General features: G+C 42.4%; 1 protein-coding gene across 1 annotated transcript; it reads right to left on the reverse strand.

Annotated features, from left to right (window-relative positions):
- Window positions 1-9,996: 9,996 nt before the first annotated feature.
- tent5ba (terminal nucleotidyltransferase 5ba) lies at window positions 9,997-15,048 on the reverse strand. Its single transcript, XM_061081128.1, has 2 exons — window positions 14,650-15,048; window positions 9,997-11,553 (listed from the first exon to the last, which is right to left on the reverse strand). The coding sequence occupies exons 1-2, from the start codon at window positions 14,803-14,805 to the stop codon at window positions 10,525-10,527; spliced, it is 1,185 nt and encodes a 394-aa protein (XP_060937111.1). The 5' UTR covers window positions 14,806-15,048; the 3' UTR covers window positions 9,997-10,524.
- Window positions 15,049-20,698: the final 5,650 nt, after the last annotated feature.

Below are 20,698 nucleotides of genomic sequence, written 5' to 3' on the forward strand. Positions count from 1 at the left end.
TGTTTGGGTTCAATCAAGACAGACAACCCCACTGTGTTTGTCTCCTTGTTCCAAAAAAGGATTCAGTAATTGCACTTGTTTCTGAATTATCCAGGCGTTTAAAAAACAGACACATTGCACAAACCCGTCAGGTCATGCTGCACTGACAAAGCAGAGTTCCGACACTGCCAAATTGTGTTAGTGTGTAAATCCCCTCTTACTCTCATTTCCTTCTCAACTGCCCACTAATCCAATTAGAGCACCATAGTTCAAACCCTTTAACAGCTACTTTTTCCTCCCTGTATGAGCAGCTTCTGCAGAGCTTTCTGTTTTAATGAGATGCTGCACAGGTTAGATGTTCACCTCAAGGAACTGCAGCAAATCATGACCAGTAGGAATTGAACCCAATGCAAAATGATCCAGTTAGTGATGGTCAGTGTACAAAAACATGTAACGCCACAAACACTCTTGTAAGCTTATTTCTATCCTAGGTTGGTCTCCGAGAAAAGTTTGTCTGTTTGTTGCTGAAAACTGCAACTACATTTTACTCAGTTTAAATCTACTAGTCTGTAAAACCAGCTGGATATTTTCTCCTGTATCTGAAAGAGCTTTGAAAAGTACACATGTCATTTGTCACAACTCAGTGACCATCACACAAAAAGACACTGGCCAAGTTGCATTGTGGGAATTGTAGGATCCAGTGTTTTTGGAGGTTGACTCGTATAGAGACATTTGGATAGCTTGGCTTCTGCAACCTTAATTAAAAAAATCTGTCTTTCACAAGTTTTTGAATATCATGGCTGTACGCTTTAAACAACGTGTTACAACTATTATTCCATCAGGAAGGGGGTGGTCCAAAACTGAAAAGTCCCTTATTATGTCACCACTATGCCACTAGGCCACTATGGGTGGGTGAAGTGTTTGAGTCTACAAAACACTTTTGGAGTTTAAGGGGTAAACAGCATTGCAGCCAAATCCAATACAATTGAAGTAACTGCTTTTTCCTCCTCAGACATAAAAAAAGAACATTTTAAAATGCCTCCATACTGCTCCTGTGGTGTCATCCAAGTGTCCATTAGCCCCGAAATTCAAATTCGAAATGGCATCATTAACACCACGTTAAGATGTGTTTTTCAAAATTAGATAGCATATACATTCTTCTACATGGAAGTGCACCACCTCTGTGAGGCTCTGGGTTTCTCTTGGTCTTCTGTCTATTCATTTGCTGTCACCTGTGACTGATTATTACTTCATTGTTTTCTGAATCTGCAACGTTTCCCCCGGCTGTAGGAAATGTCTTGTCAGTAATTGCTGGGGCTTTTTTTTTGTTCCTCAGATCTGCTCCATCAAAACCTTGCACAGTGGACAAAACTATTGAATGAGCAAAACACAATAGACTCATTAAACTTTTTATCATTATAACACCGGGGACAACTTCCAATATAATTTTTTGGATTTGGTCGTTTCTCCTTTCAGCTGGATCCACCTGAAAGAAACGGAAAAGAGTGACATCCAAGAGAGACAAAATCAATCTATAAAAAGAAAGAAATAACTAAAAAAGAATGAGAGGTTATCCAAACATCTTTCAGCTGTTTTTCTTTCAAGTTTGTGGTGGATATATTACAACCACATGAGACTGCAGCAGCCCAAAGGAAACTGGTAATCCTGTCCAAGAGCTCTGACAAAAGAAACCTCTCGATGGCTTTGGAGGTCACTCCAAGGTCACATAAGTGGACCTGTTGATGCGTGGGTGATATCGTGAACAATAGGTCTCTGGGGTTGATGTAAAGATATATATCAATCCCTGTGCATGTGTGTGTGTTACTACTGCTGTGGGTGTGTTTCTGTGTCTGTTTGGCTAGGTGGTCTAGGGATGATGTGTATATTTGTTTTCCGTTTCGGTTCACTGACAGCACACACAGCCTCTCTCTGTCTATGTGGACGTCAGGAAGTCAAGAAGTCTCAGAGCAGAGGAGGTTTTCTCCGCTGAGCAGAGGACGCCCTTGTCTTCATCTGCTCCGACTTCCTGCGAGCAGATCACATGACGACAATGTACATACAATCTTTAAAGTTTTCATTTTTACTGTTATCACATCAAGATGTTTTGGGTTGTATTTTATTTATTTTTACTTTATTTTTTGTAGCTTTTTAATGATGCTTTGAGCAGATGGTATTACAAAAACAAATCAAGCGACATGCGGGACATCTGTTTATCCTCAGGAGAAGATGAACAAGCAGGAGGAAGGAAAAAGAAGATTATGAATCCCATGTGGGAAAGCAATGTTATCCATTTACTGTTTGTGCTCAGAGAGCTGCAGAAATCAGGTTATTGAGTTACATCACTTTGATGAAGGCCACAGGTTACTGTTGGCTGCCCGGTACACTTCAGGGTCTGAGCAGGTGATGTGGAGTCTTCGGATGTAAATGTAGAAGATAAGGGAAGCTACTTTCTCCTGTTGCTTTTGTTGTTTTTTAGTTCCATTGAAAAGCCATGATTCGACCCGAACAGCACAATGTAAAAAGAGTTGATCAAAGCTCTTAACAGAGGAATCTTATATATACTTGAGCAATCAAAAACAAAAATGAAGGGTCATTAAATATAAATGATCTTAAACTCTTTGCTACACTCAGGCCTATTTGAGGGGGGGCAGTATGGTTTATTCAGGGTATGGATGACTGACTGACTCCCATATAAAGGGATTTATAGTAGTAATAAAAGCATGTAAGACCAGAACTCAAAATCAGAGCAGTATTTCATTTCATCTGTCTGCCTTTCGTGGAAAAAGCTAAAAATGTCAGAATTTATTTGTCTGATTTCATTTCATTTTATTTGTCTGAGATCCAAGAACAGTGGCTAGAGCCCTTAATGTTAATGGGGACTACGTTATCATATTGTCAGCATATAGGCATGAAAAGGGTTTTTGTAATTTCTAAAAGTGTGGCCCATATCACAGAATTATTAATGCAAATAAAACTGCCCCTTAAATGGAGCCTTTGGGCACACCACAAGAGAAAACACCAGGATGAGGTCACATTTCTTTGACAGAAACTGGCAGACAAAAATTAAGAACTTCATTTAATTTATTCTGTCATTTCCTCATTAAAATGCCGACAGCTAGAGAAAATATTGCAGGGGAAATCTAGAGAGCTCAGCTCACACACCCTGACTAGAATGACTAGACAAATTAAACTAAAGCCTTGTGTGCTCTGTCCCCTCTGTGATATTTCCAACTCTGATCATTTTATTCTTTGGAAAAGTTGAACCTTGTATCCGATGCAAGTTGACACAAGTGGATGGAGCAGGTTGTTCCAAATCCAGCTTTATGGTCTTCCAGTCAGTCAGGATAAAACCAGTTATTAGAAAATATTTTAGCCAAAAAACACAACAGACCACACCAAAGTCAACGCACCAAGAGCTCAAGAGCTCAAATATATAATTATTTTATTAATAAGAAAATGCTGCCTCAGCTGGTTATTTGAAATAAAAGCTAATGATAAGTTACTGAAGCCATCACAGGAGGAAAATTGTTTTTTTTTATTATAATTTTTCCTGGGGTCATCCTGCCTATTCCATCAATAATAAACCTGGAGGTTTTCAGCCAAAAATACTTCATGAGAGAGGGAATTGCTCAGTTTTATACCTTGCTATAAAAAGAGGGACTAACAGCACGAGAATAAAGACTATCAACAAAACAGCTGGAACACAAAATAAAAATTACTTACTCTAATTTCTCTCCCTCTGACTGTTTAATAAGTGTAGTTTAATGCTTGGAAATGAGTTCAAGTAGTCAATTGGAAATTCCATTGTGTTTGTGTTAGGGCCCGGAAAGGTTTTCATCTTGGAAAATATCGTCTAACGCCATCAGAAATATATTTGCCATGGTTACACATTCAGTTTGGTTTGATTATCCAATTATTTACTTTTAGATTTCATTGAAATGAGTTATGTGATTCTTGAAAAAAAAGCACCTGGAAACACTTTTTCTCCTGATAGCCGCTGCCAGTTGTGAAATTTATGGCCTGCAGTGAACAGATGCCTTTTTATATTTTTATAGGAGTTTTGCTGCTAAATTCCCAGACAGAGATCTGTCATTAGTGTTTATGATAAAGTTGAAAAATGTGTTTGCGCTGAGGAGTAATTTTGAATTTCAGAACAAGATACAGGCACACAGTGTACCGTTTAAATGTGATAAAGAAGAAAAAATGTATAAGAGTTGAGGCTTCCATGATCTTTCTACACAGTTCCCTGATAGTTGATGTTGATACACATTACAGAGGGACATGGTTTGGCGAAAGAAGCACATGTTTCAAATGGGAACTGTGCAATGGTGGAGAGAATCACTGATTTATGTGTTTTGATGAGGCCTCATTTTCCATTAGATCTCGGTTTGACGGAAATGTTGGTTTTGAGACGGGAAATCCCCGTCCTCCAAAGTTCTCCGATGACCTCGGAGCAACATCAAGACACGGAGCATTTAATGATTTTGCTCAGATTAATATCAGCACAGAGCCATGGAGTTATTACAACCATATTGAGTAGATGTGCTCTGTGAACTGGTAGCCAATAACCCTGCAGTCCCTCGCAGTGGGAGTCAGATTGTTGGGTTGAGTGGTCAGACGGCGGCTGCAGCAGGGGTGAGGAGCCGCTCTGAGGCATGTGGAAAACTGGAAAATGTGGAACAATGACTTTTACTGGGACCTGAGTCAACAAACCCACATCAGGTTGGACCCATGGGCCTCCCCCTGTGAGTCACCCTTCTCTCGAAAAACACGTAGATCCTCAACAGTCCTCTGTCCACCGGTGTTGATGGAGAGCACAACCAAGTCCTTCTCTCAGCGTTACGCTTCCTGTTCCAGGAATGGAAAGGGACTCGGTGATGGACTGCACATGACGTCCAACAGCACAGGAGGAGACCAGAGGAGGATTTCACATGGCCCCACCAACATTGTGCCAGCACATGTCGAAATTCAAAGCTCAAGGGACCTGTCGAGTCTGGTTATGGCTACAAAGCTGTGATTGGACAATAAGCGTTCGCACCAACGATCAATTCCATGACAGTTGGGCAAAAGCTAAGGAAGATCATGTGCGGTGATCAAAAGCTCCGGAACTATTAACAGACCCTTGTGGTGTCATTGTTTTTGAACTTTCACCCTCCTCTATTTTACCTTTGAACCAGTGTGAGATAACAAGATGAATTATGTGTTATAGCAGCAGTGTGGTGTTTATGCATGCGTGTCTGTGTGAGTGCACCATGATAAAATAGCAGACAATACTTTGATCTTTGTCACAGAGAGCAAGGCGAGGAGCTGCTGAGGCACCATAAAATATATTTTATAGTCGAAGGAGGCGGATGTTATTTTGTGCTTTCAAATCTGTTTGATCCCAGCTGACAGAACACATTTCATTTATAGCACCAGACATGTATCATAGAATTTATGAAAGTGTTTTGGTGAAGAAGTCTGAAGATGAAGAAATGGCCATCTGGTGCTGCTATGATGAGAAGAACAAACAGATGAAAACACTGGAATTCTTGCGCGTATGTGTCCAAACACTGGAGATTATGAGATTTCTGATTAGGATTTAGTTTTTGGTTTCAGTAAACAAAACCCACGGGACTCACACTGACAGTGATGACACTGCACATGAAATGTGACAGTTCCACCTCGGACATTATGGTGTTTGGATGGTCTGGATGGAGTGGGGGGATCGGTCTGGGCACTGCCCCCCTCGGTGGGTAAACTCCACACACTGCAGCCATTCAGTTGGCCCGGCTCGCTGGATAAAGTTAGGATTGTTTGTCAGTGGGCTGTAATGCCAGGAATGCTCAGTGCTGGCTCCCTCTCCCCACCCCTCCCTTGTGTGTGTGAGTGTCTCTCACACTTTATTTTGCCGCTCCAGCAGCAGCAGTTTGGATCTGTGGTGACACCCCCACGCTCCCTGAACTCCAAAGTGAAATAACAGATTCTATTTCCCTCCTGCAAGCTATTTTGGTACGCACGCACGCACACGCACAAAGACACGCACAAACACACACACACACACAGTCATCCACCACCTCAAATCCCCCCCCCCTCTGCCTCCCAGCGCCCCAGCAGAGACTGTCCTGTCTATTCTGCTCTGGCGTTTTCGAGCATGTTCCATCCGGCCATCATGACATCACTTTCTAACTGGGAACACACAAACATTCACAGCTTGACTCGAACCAATATCCAGCTGCATGTGAGTCCTGCTGAGCTCCACTAACAGCCTGCGTTTCATGGGGTTTTAATAGAGATTAATGAGGTTCCATGTTAAACCAAATCAGAATAAGTTATTCTAAAATATTTTTACGACCATGACTTGGTCTCACAGATCATTTAGAAATAAGCCATTTCTGACTAATTATTTTACTGTTTCATAGTTTAATCTGTTATAAGGCATTTTATTTTATGAGTAATAATAAATCTTAATGTCTATGTACATCTGTGTTGTCACTTGTGTTTCCTGAAGAAACATCTTCTCATCACAGTTTAAATGTTCACAAATGGAGCTCGATGTAAATCTCCCTAACCAGTCTAATTAGTACATTTATCCATCTATCCATTATCTGTACCACTTGTCCTTTGAGGGTTGCAAGGGGAGCTGGAGCCAATCCCGGTTGACATTGAGCAACAACCATACACACACATCAATTAACCTCACCCCAATATGCATGTCTTTAAACTGTGGGATGAAGCCGGAGTTCACAGTGAAAACCCACAGAGACACAGGGAGAACAAACTCCACACGGAGAGATCCCAAACGAACTAGATTCTATCAGGGAGCCATCTTGCTGGGATGCAACAGGACTAACTATATATATGGAAAACTCAAGCGTAGTTGAACCAAACTGAGAAATGACCAGGAGTCTTATCAGCTGGACTACTCAAACACCTCAGTGTGAGTGTGAAGTGCAGGAAATATTCAAAGACATGAGTGATTGTAGCTGTCAGATGGACAGTGGAGATAAATGCTCCCTTTGAAATGTGGTGAAGTGCAATGTGGAAATAGTTCATGTACAAGTACCTCAGAATTGTACTTTAGTACATGACTTACTGAGTAACATGCACATGCAACACATTGTTTCTTTAACCCCACTAACAGCCACCAGTCCTCGTGTGGACTGAACGACCTCGCACTCAGTGGAAGAAAGCTTCAGCAGAACCAGACCAACATTTAATACTTTGTTGCTGTCCAGATTTTCTGTCTGGTGAAAACATATCAAACGTTTGGGGGTTTTCAATGTTTTCAGGTGGATTAATGGAGGAAGCTTTTTTTCCCCCGTGAGTTCATTCATATGCTCATAAAAACTCCCTGTGTGTTGATTGGATATTGTCAAAAAATGTCTGCTTTTCGCTCACGGCAGATGATGATTTAAAGTCGTGAAACAACAGGGAAGAAGGCGTCTTGTAAAACATCAGCTTCCTTTTTCCATACTGAGGAGGGAACTGTGTGCTAGAGTTGTGTGGAGGAGACTTTCCCCTGACGAGGACCTGCCGATGAACCTTCGGACATTTCTCAGCAGTGCTGCACCTCAGCAACACAGCAACACACAGACAACAAGCCACACATCTCCTCCAGATGAAACTGCGCTGTCAGCTTGATCTAATCATTGCAGTCGAAGTGAGACATGTGTTTCCCCTTTGCACCCTCAGGATGAAGTCATATCCACACAGTCATGTGCTCCCAAAGTGCAGCTTAATTTAAAACATCTTCATATACTTCAGATTCAGCTTTTGTGTGATCCCAGTCTTAAAGGTTTGGAGACAACACTGAGAGAAAGTACTTGCACCGAACAGAGGCACATACATGCAGAGTGAGAAACTCCCTGTGGATAATGGGTAAGTGGGACATTATAATCGCTCCCTTGGGTAAATAAAGCCTTTTTCAGGAGAGGTAATAGCACAGACACCCGGCCAGGGTGAGTTTGATTTGTGTTGTGGCAAAAAATTGTGAAATCTCTGTCATTACCGCCCATCTGTCCTGTCATCACCCTCCTTTCACACAGAACCTCAGCCCCCACACACACACACACACTCCAAATTAAACCCTAAATTAAATGTCTCAGAAATCTCACACTATATTATTTCAGGGAAAAAAATGTCTACTGCCGGCATCTAGTGAGGCAGTTAATAAAAAATAACATTTCAAAAACATGCTACTTCTTCTTGCAAGTTGTCAGTGACAGTCAAGCTGATCTGCAAGAAGAATTCTCCTCGACCTGATGACCATCGCGCTGGAATGATGTTCCGATGTTAAATAATATGACCGTGCAGAAAAAAATAGAGTTGGTGATCATGATGTTGACACAATGTTAGATTAAAAACTAGTCAGAATAGACCTCAAAACTAAGTATTTAACAAGGCAATAATAAACCAAGTGGAGGGGGGGAGCATGATCTAGATTTAAGGGACAGATCCAGTTTTTTTTACTTTCCTTCATGTCCGATATTTTTCTACATTTTCTTTGGGGGGAAAAATGGATCTTACTGTAAAGTAAAATATTCTTAGGAGTTTTTACAAATAGCTGCAGATCCAGAGAATAATTTGATATATTCTGGATCTGCAATACACAAACAGTTGTGCTCATTAGTGATAGCATGGGAATATGTATAGTGCACCAAAAGCATTGAAGAACGAGTGCATGAATGAATGAGCCTTTCATTCAACACACAACTCGTAAAATTAAACAATAACTGTGGTTAGCAACAGGCAATTAAATCATGTGTGTTATCAGACTACTTCCTTGTTCCCTTTATTTTACAATCTCTTACTATGAAAGCCACACGGATGTGTGAGATTGCTTTTCTTTTCTGTATTGGGCTCACGTCATGTATTCAAAACAAGGCTCTGTTTAACCAATGCAAACATTTCCTGAGGATATAGCCCTGGTTGCACAGGATTCAAAGGTGCATATTGCATATATACATTTCACACAGGGCAGTAGGTGAGAGTTGAATGGAACCCTTTTACCCCAGAGCCCCCAACACAGGATTATGTGTCATGTGTGCAAGAGCATATAACAAAAAGTAAAAATCTTTTCACATTATAAACACGACAAGGTCTAGATTACTTTGTCTTGGCTCCAGTGCCTTGACTGCTGCCAGTAAAGTCACTCCACAACCCTGTGTTTAGCAGATTTCTGCAAAGATAAGTCAGTATATATATATATATATATATATATATGTAGCCCTCAGTAATTCCATATTTCTGACGGACATATTTCAACGTCTGACTATTCTATAATCTACTTAGACTTCAGTGTGGGGAAGGAATGAAGGGGTGTGACTCAAATCTTAAAATAAACTGTTTTAGGTTGGTGGATGTAAATGTTGGCTCAATTGTGAGTAGCGTGACTCGTGAAGATCCCAAAATCTGCTAATAAACGATACAATCTGTATCGTTTCCACCATCTCAGTCTTTGAACCAGTTTTTCCAAACTTCCTTGTGCCTGTGAAGATTTTTGATTTTGACTCAGACAAAATGACATGGATATGGTATCAGTCAAGCAAACAGGGCTGGGTTTCCAGTGGTAACATGGGTGGGAGAACAGGCCAGCCTTTGTTAAAAAGCTTTAGTATCACGGAGGAGAGAGAGGCCATTGTGCTTTAGAAAAGCCTCCTTATGGTTCATGTCCTCAGATTGTAATGGATCCTCAGCCCCAGTTTAACAAGTTCAACTCACTCCTGCCGACAGTATATGCATTTCAATTGGCCTGCTTACTAGAAATGTGCCGCCCTGTCGTCATCGGTTTATGGGGCAAATAACAATCCCCCCTCCGTTCTTCCATCCATCCAATGAAAAGGAGGATAAAAGTCTGAGTCATCCTGTGAACCGAAATAATCTCGTTTATGATGAAGTGTGAGATTTTACAACTCGAATATTGACGCAGTTCAGACAGAGATCCAACTGCAGTCTTCAGAGCCAAACATTAAAATGTCAGCAGGGTTGAAATAAAATAACCACAATACAAAAACAACTTTTAGTTTTATCTTTTTTTTTAATCTCACAAAAATGCTTCCGTTTCTGAAAAGAGAAACAGAGTAATCTAGAAAACACTGAATGCACAGATCTGACTTTACAGATGTTTTTAGAACATTTCGTGGTTCATTTTTAGGCACTTGGAATCATAACAACATTCCCTTTCTGAACAACAAATACATCTTTGGTCCGGTATGTAATTTAAAAAAAACATAAAGCCAGCGTATGAAAATAACACCAGCTTCAAAGTTTGTTTCCTCAAAAATGTATTTCTGACATACACGATATAAAGCTTCATAAAGACCTTTTTTAATACTTAAATAAGATATTGTCACTACATCTCAGAAATGACCAGCAATCTTACAGATGTTTTGCAAGAGAAAAGTGAGAAAAGTTAATGCGTCGGCTCAATCGGATGTACAGCAGTACAAGATTGTTTTAGTTAAGTCACATTTGGCAAACATGGGTTTCCTTTCTATGTATTTTCAGTCCATTTCCTTGTTGAGGGATGGAGACACATCCACCTCCGACCGTCTCACAGCCCGTTCAGCTACAGGGCAGCCACGTCTGATATGAATTACTGCAGTGGGAGACCTGCGGCGGCTGCACGTGTGCAATATAGTAATTACTGAAGTTGATGTCCTGCACGTATGGAGCTGGCTGGTAGTAACACGTCACGTTCGTCACAGTGGGGATGGCGTTCTGCTCAGCCAGCACCCTCAGCGCCAGCATGGAGATCAGGCTGAGCGTCTGGCGCCGCTCGTGGCCCATCAGACACACGGTGCTCTCGTCCACCACCTGGTGAAGCGTCGTCAGACACTCGTACCGTTTGTGCTCGATCCCGGAAAAGTGGTTTTGCAGGTAGGCCTCCAGCTTCCTCTGCTGCTCGCCTATGTCGGAGAAGTCAATGAAGAACCGAGAGCACATGTAGCGCTGCATATGCTTCATGTCCGACTCGGAGGCGGGCTTGAACCCTCGCGCCAGCAGGTGGCAGTACTTCAGTAAACCACCGCCTCGGATTTCCTCAGGGTTGCGTGTAGCTATGGTCCTATGACACAGGTGGTCCATGGCCTCCTTGAAGTCCCCATACACGCTCTCCCCGATCACAGTGGGGTGAAAGCTCTCAGACATGGGCGTCTCCGAGCAGCGGTCAAACAAGAGCAGAGAATCAAGGCAAATCTGGAAGGAGTCCACACTGAATTCAAACTGCCGCCGCAAAGAGTCCACAAATTTAAGCTCCACATTCTTGCCTGTGTTGTTGGACAGAGAGATGAGGCTCCAGCGGTCCGTGTCATTACAGACTTTCACCAGTTTCTGTACGTAGGCCTCTTTGAGTGTCAGTGCCGAGATACGTTCCTTAGAGACCCCGGCTGGCAAGAAGTCCAACAGACAGTCCAGCACGACGTCCTTCACCAGACGGAAGGCCTGGTCGTCTTTCAGCGACACACCAAAGATCAGGTCCAGGTCTTTGTAGCCCAGGCCGGTGTCCTGATGGAGCACGTAGCTGGCGGCAGATCCGTTCAGCCTCACGTCTCTGACGCACACACCTCTCTCCTCCAGCCGCGCCCGCACAACCTGGACAGGAACAACACAGAAATACAACTGTATGATTAAAACTGGCTTTGTATTTTCAGAAATCTTACAAACAACAAAGAATCAAGTAAAAATCTCTTGAAATGTGTCCAAATAACCAAGGCAATGGAAGTAGTTGTGCTGAGGGGGATGCAGCACTCCTATTGGCAAGAGGCTGTAACTGCAACGCAAAAAAGTTGACTAAACAAATCAAACAATAACAAAAAAACACCTCAATTTTAGATCTACATTTGACAAAGTAGACCCAATATTTAAAATTTTAATTATTTTTATAATATTTGATTTCATTTTACTAGTATTTTCTGTGCAACCGTTCTCATCCACAAACAACAAATGCGATGTAAATATTTTTGAGCATGAACGGAAGAGATTTCAGTGGTGGTATACTGGGTAAGATGAGTCTTAAAAACAAATCAGATTCTTTAAACTACACTAAGGCCATTTTTCATAGTGTAAAATGTTTTAGAACTGGATAAAATCATGAATTTTGCTGCAGCAGGGCAGCTGCAGCAAAAGTCTTAATGAATTCCAGGTCCTTGCAAATATCCTCCACATGGGCCAAGTGCAAATCGACTTGTTTGCGAGAGCGAAGTCAATTTCATCACGTAAAGAGGCCACACAAAAAGCAGGGGCAGAGCTGGAGAGCCTGTGCTGCACGTCCACCTCCCTCTGGGTCAGATCGTTTGATTTTAACGATAGAAAACGATTATAAAGATTTATAATCGTGAACTCTAACCGCGAGTTAGTGAGCAACAGTGGGTTTGAAGAGCAGCGTCCAAAGAAAACAACTTCAGCTTCAGGCCATATGTCACAAAGTCAGGTTATTGAGGAGCAGCGTTTCCCCTCCCTCTGTTCCTGTGAGATGTCAAAACGAGGGAATCCCACCTCGGTGCGGGAACATGAACAGAAAACATTGCAGAGGCCCTAAAGTGAGACATCAAATGTAGATTTTGAAAAGTTGCTTGAGGGGAAATGAACCCTGCTGCATACTCAACTCATAGCTGCACCGCTACATCTGGCCAGCTGTTTGTTTGAGAAGTATCTCTCATATCAATTCCACTTGTTGACTTGATGCAAGCCCTGATTTGTGTCAGCAGACTGTGACAACAACTGCAGACACTTTCCAAATGTTAAACCCGCAGCACTAATTGCTTGATACTGGCAACGCAATCCTAAATCTCCCCGACTGGCAGTGACCTGTCAGATTAGAGCGATCTGTTAACTCTCTCTCCCATGGTGATCAGATAACAAGCTGGCTCTATTTATACATAGTGGGTCAGGCTAGTGACAAGCAAACATCTGAAGGCAAGGCAGCCCTCCACACAGGAGGGGAGGAGGACCAAAGATCATACTAATAGCATAACTTTCATTCAGCCGTAGGTTGGTACAAATTCCAATCAGGTGCAATTATTATGTGGTTGTTTTTTTTCTTACTTCTGTGGTTGATTCGTTAGAGCGGTCTGAGTGAAATACTGCCTCAGGCCTAGTCTTAGCACCTTTAGTCTGACTACAGGTTGTCAAATAGAAACTTGGCTCCTGTCTAACAATATATCTTTTTTTTTTTTAAATAAAAGAATAAAACTAAAAACGAATGTCTGGTTCCTCATACTGAGTTGTGAAGCAGTTAAAAACAGATGGTGTAATTATCTTTTTGATCTAAAATTCTCTTTGGACTCTCTCTCCTGGTGATGCTACGTGAGGTTCTCTCTATGGGACAGAGGCCCACTCTCTCATTCACACCTCCTTTGAGTCACCTGCATGTTTAAAAACCTATTAAATACACATTAACAGCAGGAAATAGTCTGCCTCTGGCTCGTCACGCCAGGAGATTTACTGCTGATGGATGTTTTTGGCAGGTTTCGGCAAAATAAAATGACATGGGCTTTCCACAGATCCAGGGGCAACATGAGATTCCCCACATGTGGGGGCTCTAACCTGTATTTAAGCCTCCTGAACGCTCAATGGAGCATTCATCTTTCCACAACCGCAAGCATGGAGCTCTGGTGGAGCCCGTGCTGAATATGCCGATGAGTAAATGAAATGGAAAACAAGGATTATGTATCAGGTAACGAGAGACAGGATTTCGTTAGGGCCCGTCAGCGTGTTCAATGTGGAATCATATACCAGAGCATTTACCACTTATTAAATGCACAGGCAGCCACCGCACCGTGTGGAGACACCGGTGAGGGAGGTGAAATGTGATCCAGCCACAGGGAATGAGATGCTGGAAACGTGGAGGGGACTTAAGCATACGTCTGCTTCATGGGTTTTAAAATCAGAACAGGGGAGAGGTGAGGGCTGATCCAATCTATCCAATACATTCATTCAATCCTTTATTATCAGGCACAGGAAATCAAGTGGCCCAGTGGTACAATTAGTCACATAACTCACAGATTACAGTCTAATAATTAAAAATAAATACAAAAAAAAAGAAAACACAGGTTTTTTTCATTTGTGACAAATCTACATGGAAATGAATGCTCTTCCATTTCCATTATTCCACCTGCTGGATGCAAGTGGCATTAAAGTAGTGTCACCAAAAGGAAGGGCATCAAGGAGGCACAATTTGCCTGCGATAGAATAATCTTCAGAATTACAAAAAAAAAAAAAAAAAAGCAGCATCAGGGAAAATAGATCATTCAAATAGTAAGTTTCCCTTGAAAAAAATAAATAAACAGAAAACAAAAGTACGTGAAGCCCAGTGGGGGGTAGAAATCTAGGGTGGATCATTACCTTTAGAAGAGATAATTAAAGACGGTGGTGGTGGAGGGTGGGGGGGGGGGTGTCCAGTTAATTCAAGACAAATGCAATTAAAAAAAAAAAAGTTTATTTTAAATGTTTCAGTTTAGTTTAGATATTGAATTCATCAGGTTGTTATCACAGCGTGAGAGCAAATGATCCTCAGGTTTCTCAGGACTCACGACCTGCCCTCAGGCTGCAGGTGTCATATTTGACTTTTGTATAAATGCGTCACAAATTCTTACAAAACTTAAATCAACAACTACTGAGATGGTAAATGTGACTCTCCTGCACAAGCGCGTCCATGCAGGTGTGTGTGCGTGTGTGGGGGGGTCGTACCTGCACGATCTGCCGGGGCTGCACGGACAGCGTGGGGAAGTTCCCTCGGCCGTGGATGGGCACCGCTTCCCCGAGGATCGAGTCCAGGCGCCGGACTTGATCCCAAGACAGCACGCAGAACCTCCGGCTCACATCCGTAGCATCACCGCACGACATGGCGAGGTTCACTCGCAGAATCCTCCCCCCCAAGTAAAGAGAAATAAAGTGATCGGGAAGAAAGTGCTGCGGATTCTGTGTCTTCTTCTTCTTCTTTCTTTTTATCTATCGAACACAGGCCAGAGGTTTACTCCCCGTGGATGAGTCCTGGCTGCAGAGTTGGAGGAGAGTTCGGGTTCTGGTGCTGGAGGGTCTCTGGGTCTGGGTCGGCCTGATCCTCCGGTGTGCGCGGCTGGAATCCGGTCAGTCTGCAAAGGAGCGATTCATAAGGAAGGTCCGCAGGGTTTAAAGCCACCTCATTAGCATGCGCCCTGTGATTGGCTGCTGTGCATGGTCATTGATTATGGACGCCCCGTCTGCAGGGAACACCCCCCTCTCCCCCCCTGTGACGCACACCTGACTGACCCCGCCCCCTCCGCTGCTGACAGGGTCTTCCCTCGAACAAGATCATGATCTCAAATGCAGCAAAAACAGGAATATTATAGTAACAAGTAATATATATATAGGTCATTTAGAATGTATACGGTAAAAATGGATTGCAGAGGTCACATTTTAGTAACAAGTTATATATATAGGTCATTTTTTTATATATAAGAATGTATACAGTAAAAATGGATTGCAGAGGTCACATTTTAGTAACAAGTTATATATATATAGGTCATTTATATATAAGAATATATGCAGTAAAAATGGATTGCAGAGGTCACATTTTAGTAACAAGTTATATATATATATATATAGGTAATTTATATATAAGAATGTATTCTGTAAAAATGGATTGCAGAGGTCACATTTTAGCCACGCAAACCCAACATCCACTCATTCCCATTATGTAATTCTGCAAGTTCCTGTTAATTCGCTCGCTCAAATGTGAACTGGTTCGATGATGCCCGGTGAGTATCATTTTATTTGCCCAGGGAATGTTTGCGGAGCATGCAGGATGTTTTGGTAGCAACGCCCTGCCTTCAGCGTCACACCCGCGGACAGAATATCCAGAAAACTCAAGTTTGCGTTTGCTCAGCTCCAGGCCAGTCGTCCTCACCACATCTTATATAACTGGTAGTTTTGTGTTAAATTTGAATCATTAATAAGGGCCTGGCAAATATTTGAAAACAAAACTATTTGTTACACCCTTTTTTTTGCGTATTTCATTTATTTTTTGTCACTTTTATATACATAATAACATCATCAACATTGGGACAAAAATAGGCTACCTGGCCTTTTCCTAAGCATACTTAGACTCTATAAATATGAATAGTTAAATCTTAATACCTCTTTAGGCTGGGTTAAATATTAGTATTTTTACATGGTAAACACATAATAGGTCAGTTTTTTTACAAGTCAAAGTATGGATTTACTCTTGCATTTGTATAGTCAAGCATCATCTACACCAACGTGTGTATTCTGCCAAAGGAAATAAAGAAATACAAATACGGATGAGCCTCTAGCCATCCTGCATTATTTCTAATGGCATAATAAAATGATAAATATTTTTTATAAGGTACAGTAACTGATACTTAAAGGGGATTCAATGAAGCATTCTCTAAAATCCATCATGTATTTCATTGAAAACAAGAAGCTGCTTTTCAGTAGGTAAGTATTTATACTACGATAGCAGGCTATTAAAACCGTAGAGTGTTGCTTGCTAATCATACATTGTTATTGGCCCTTATCATTTTTAGTGGATGGACACATTTAAAGTGGAGAGCTGTTACCTTTGAGATGTTTGTTTACGCCGCCGGTGGAAAATATAAAGCCCACAAGCCACACGAACAATCGTTCATTTAATTTGCTCCTGATTGTGCTGGGGTTTATGACAAAGCTCCGATAACCCGCGATGCCCTTTGCGTTTGCGGCTTTCCATTTACGCTTTCAGAAATTGCGTTGCCACGTCTTTCCACCCTGCCTCCTTATCTGACCTGTTTCTTTATTTGCTCTGGTGCAGATGCAGAGGAATTCCTCCAGTCCGGACAGAACACTGGTTGTATGTGAAGGCCTCATGCTGTGTGTATTTGTCCATCTGCGGACAAATGAGTTCACATTGTCATAGCCCTCATCCTGTAAGTGTGTGTAGCTTAATATGTGTTCAAATGCACAAAAGACCTGAATGAAGGAGCTCACACAATAGCAAAAATTACTCATAAAGTGAGACTTTCAGGGGTGAGAAGGCCTTAAAACTGAATATTACACATAAAATGTTTTGTAATTTCCACTTTTAAAAAACAACGTGTATAAAATCCTCCACTTCTAATACCTGTCCACACAATGTGTTAGTACACCTGTAAAATGTTTACGAGAGAGTAAAGTTCATTACATGATTGACCTGATGTGGGTTTTTAGTGATGCATCAATAAAACACAGAGACGAAAGCACAAGCTCTTACGCACTCAGACACGCACATCACAATGTCCTGCCCATACCTACGTGTGTGTCTGTGTGTGTGTGTTTGTGTGTGTGTGTGTGTGTGTGTGTATGTGTGCGGTTCTTCTCCACGACGCACATATTGAGGTCGACACTATCTCTCAGGGCCACAGAGAGGTCAGGACGTGGGCGCACAATGGATTTGGTCTCCACAAAAGATCACTTTAAATCCGTGTGATGTCAACATAATCCTGTTCCCGTGGTAACCGCATCCATTGGTTGTCAGGAAGTGGCGTCTCCAGCTGAGGGTCCGGCAGAGGCTGATGTGAGACATCTGCGTCACCCGACTATAAATAACCCCGCTGTGTGGCAGCTGTGCATCCTGGGAGCGGAGCCAGCGTTTACCTGAATGTGAAACACTTTGGGGACGGGAGAACAATGACGACAGACAAATGTCAGGCGGCTTGACATTCTCAGGTTCCCTAACAGACGCATGTGAGAGGGAGTCACCGGGATGCAAAGTGAAGACATTCATAGGCAACAACATTTTTAAAACACAGACTGGAATTATATACACCGATCTGTTCGTTTAAGGGTAGGCTTAAAACCTTCCTTTTTGATAAAGCTTATAGTTAGAGCTGATAAGTGCGGCAGAAAGTAACTTGTCCATGTTCCAAAATAGGAAGCGTTTAGTTTAAAAAGGCATAGAGGTATTGATGTCTGATCTACTGAGTGGGCCACATGGTTTTCATCGTACTACCATACATGTATCACTATCAGTACATGTTACCAACCTGACCCCTTCCACGGAGTTTCTGTGCCTTATCGCCTGCAGATGCAGGGCCACAGCTGTGGCCGCACCATGGATTACGATTTTATGGATCGCGCATCAGAGGTCGCAATGGTGGATCCAGTTTGGTTGATTCTGTATCGTGCAGGCTGATTGTAGTGGTAATGGAAGATCCTTTGTCGAATTGGCATCGGATGGTGGTGGACCACGACCGAGGCGGCGCCTGATGACGGATCCTAACTGGCGGCAGTGGACAATGACTGTGGACTATAGTGGATCCCATCCTGATGCTGGATCGTGATCTTGCTGGCTGCTGACCAGAGACTATGATTGCAGCAGGACTACTTGACATATAGTATTGAAGTTATCCTTCAAAATGTATACACTCATCGATGCTGCCAAATTTTAATCCCGATGATGTTTACCTACACTTGACATCTATTGCACTTCTGCCCGTCCTGGGAGAGGGATCCCTCACATGTGGCTCTCTCTGAGGTTTCTACGTATTTTTACCTGTTAAAAGGGTTTTAGTAGTTTTTCCTTACTCTTGCTGAGGGTTAAGGACAGAGGATGTCACACCATGTTGAAGCCCTATGAGACCAATTGTGATTTGTGAATATGGGCTATACCAATACAATTTGATTGATTGATTGATTGATTTGTTTGCAATCCTCTGTTTCCACCTTTTATCATTTATAGGGCGATACCTGCAAGCTATAGTTCAGGCAGCCAACTCGAGCTAAATGTGTGACATACACCACATGAAATACCTCACTCTCCACAATCATCTATAAAACACACCCATCTTATTAGGCGGTCTATTTAAGCAGAGCCTACAGCATCCACCTGTAGGCTCCGAGGGAGGGCCGGGAGGATTACAAGTATTTGCTCATCACTCCCATCATATCTATGTAATCATATCGGGGGGAGTGATTAAGTCGGAGCCTCTACGTCATACAGCAACCTGTTCTATTGTTGCAGTAAACGTTTGAACGGGAGTTTTCTGACTGAAATGTCACTGTGACTCTATCCTCTGTTTATCCCTGAGCTGACATCCTGCTCGAGCCATGACAACTGGGTTTGTGAGTCTTGTAGGCGCGGTGAGGTGTCCACTCAAACACACCTTGAACAAATGAAGCGTTAATACGCAGGTGTATGTTCACGTCCTAGACCATGAGCAAACAATCTGTTGGTCCTCTTTAAATTCTACAGAATATTACAGAGCTCATTCAAGACATCCGTGTTTGTGCTCCGAGGCTGAGAAAAGACATGAAACGCACGTGTATTGATTTATCACCCTCAGTTTATTACATCTCTGTCTGTCTTTGCCTCATAGCAGTGGAAAGAAGAGGAGCCATGATGTGGACGAGGGCTTTTCCAGGGGACATGAGATCGCAGTGTGCTGTCAAAGCACGGCTGGAAATCTATGTTTCTAAACAACCGAGCCATAATCTGTCGATGGAATGAGTGAGGACAGAAAACTCTCGGTCCGTCTCATCGGATGAGTTGCGAAGCTCTTTTTCTTACACTTCCTACAATCAAAGTAGAATCATTCCCCCAGAAAACACTTTGTCCATTAGACCCCGTACACATTCAGACACATTACACCAGAGGAGCAAGTGCCTGCTAATATTAGAGGCTGCATCATGTGTAACTTTGGACAGGGTTGCCATAGCTAAATTAGTGATGCAGCTGCTATAACTGCATTTCATATTCTGACATTACACTGCATGTTTAATTCTGAAGCAGAAGTGAATTCAACCAACTGACTATACAACCAGGTTGAGTTGACCTGTTTCCCTGGTCACCACCTGCGATAAAGGGAGAGTGCGATAAGAGAGGTACGTTTACTTTTCCGGATTGCTCGAGATGACAAATCTATGGGACAGTGGAACAAGGTTACGCAAGCAGCCGCGCTGCTGACGTCAGACTGCCTGCACTGCCTGCTTGATTGATTACACTAGTGCTTGGCAGAGCTGCGAGCTGTGTGCTGGGGAGAGCAACAAGCCGAAAACACACACCGTAGATTCAAGTGGCGTCCTGGCAGCTGCTCGCCACCCTGCAAACACCTGTAGTGAGATAGCTAAAAAGTCAAATGTGAAAAAAGGACAGACACACTTTTGTCAGTATATCTGATGTTGGCTTTGTTTGCTATTGTTAGTCATGAATGTGATTATAAGCATGCTAAAAAAGTTGGTTCGTTTTTTAACCTTGTTTTTATTGCTTTCATTTCTTCTCTCTTTTCTTTTTATCCTATTCACCCTGCAGGTCCACGGTTATACCACAGTCTGGGCCGTATCTTTCGATAAGAGAGGTTGTTGCATAGTTCAAGTGCTCTGAAGCTCAACGGTCAACTATAGTGTTAGTCTACGAGCATTATGCAATGCCCAGATCGCTTTACCCTCTGAATGGGTGGGAAGGCCTAAAGAGGAGGAAAAAGAACATGTTGACCCACGGTGAAGTTTTGCAGACTATGGATGACATTACAGGGAAAAAAAGGAAAGAAGGGTTCATGGATCTATTCAGAGGTATACAAGAAAGCAAGATGAGAAATTCCTTCAGAGGGTGTGATGTCAGCGTAGTTTCCTTGTAGCTGAGGTAGTCGTACACACAGATTTTCTTTCATATGTTTCTTTTTTTCTTTTGGTTAAATCCTGACTCTCTGGACGTGTTAACCCACTTGACTTATTCCCGTTTAAAGAGATGTATGTATGGCCCTGGTAATGAAACACCCTCACCATC

This window comes from Limanda limanda, chromosome 11 (genome assembly GCF_963576545.1).
Source record: "Limanda limanda chromosome 11, fLimLim1.1, whole genome shotgun sequence".
Taxonomy (NCBI): domain Eukaryota; kingdom Metazoa; phylum Chordata; class Actinopteri; order Pleuronectiformes; family Pleuronectidae; genus Limanda; species Limanda limanda.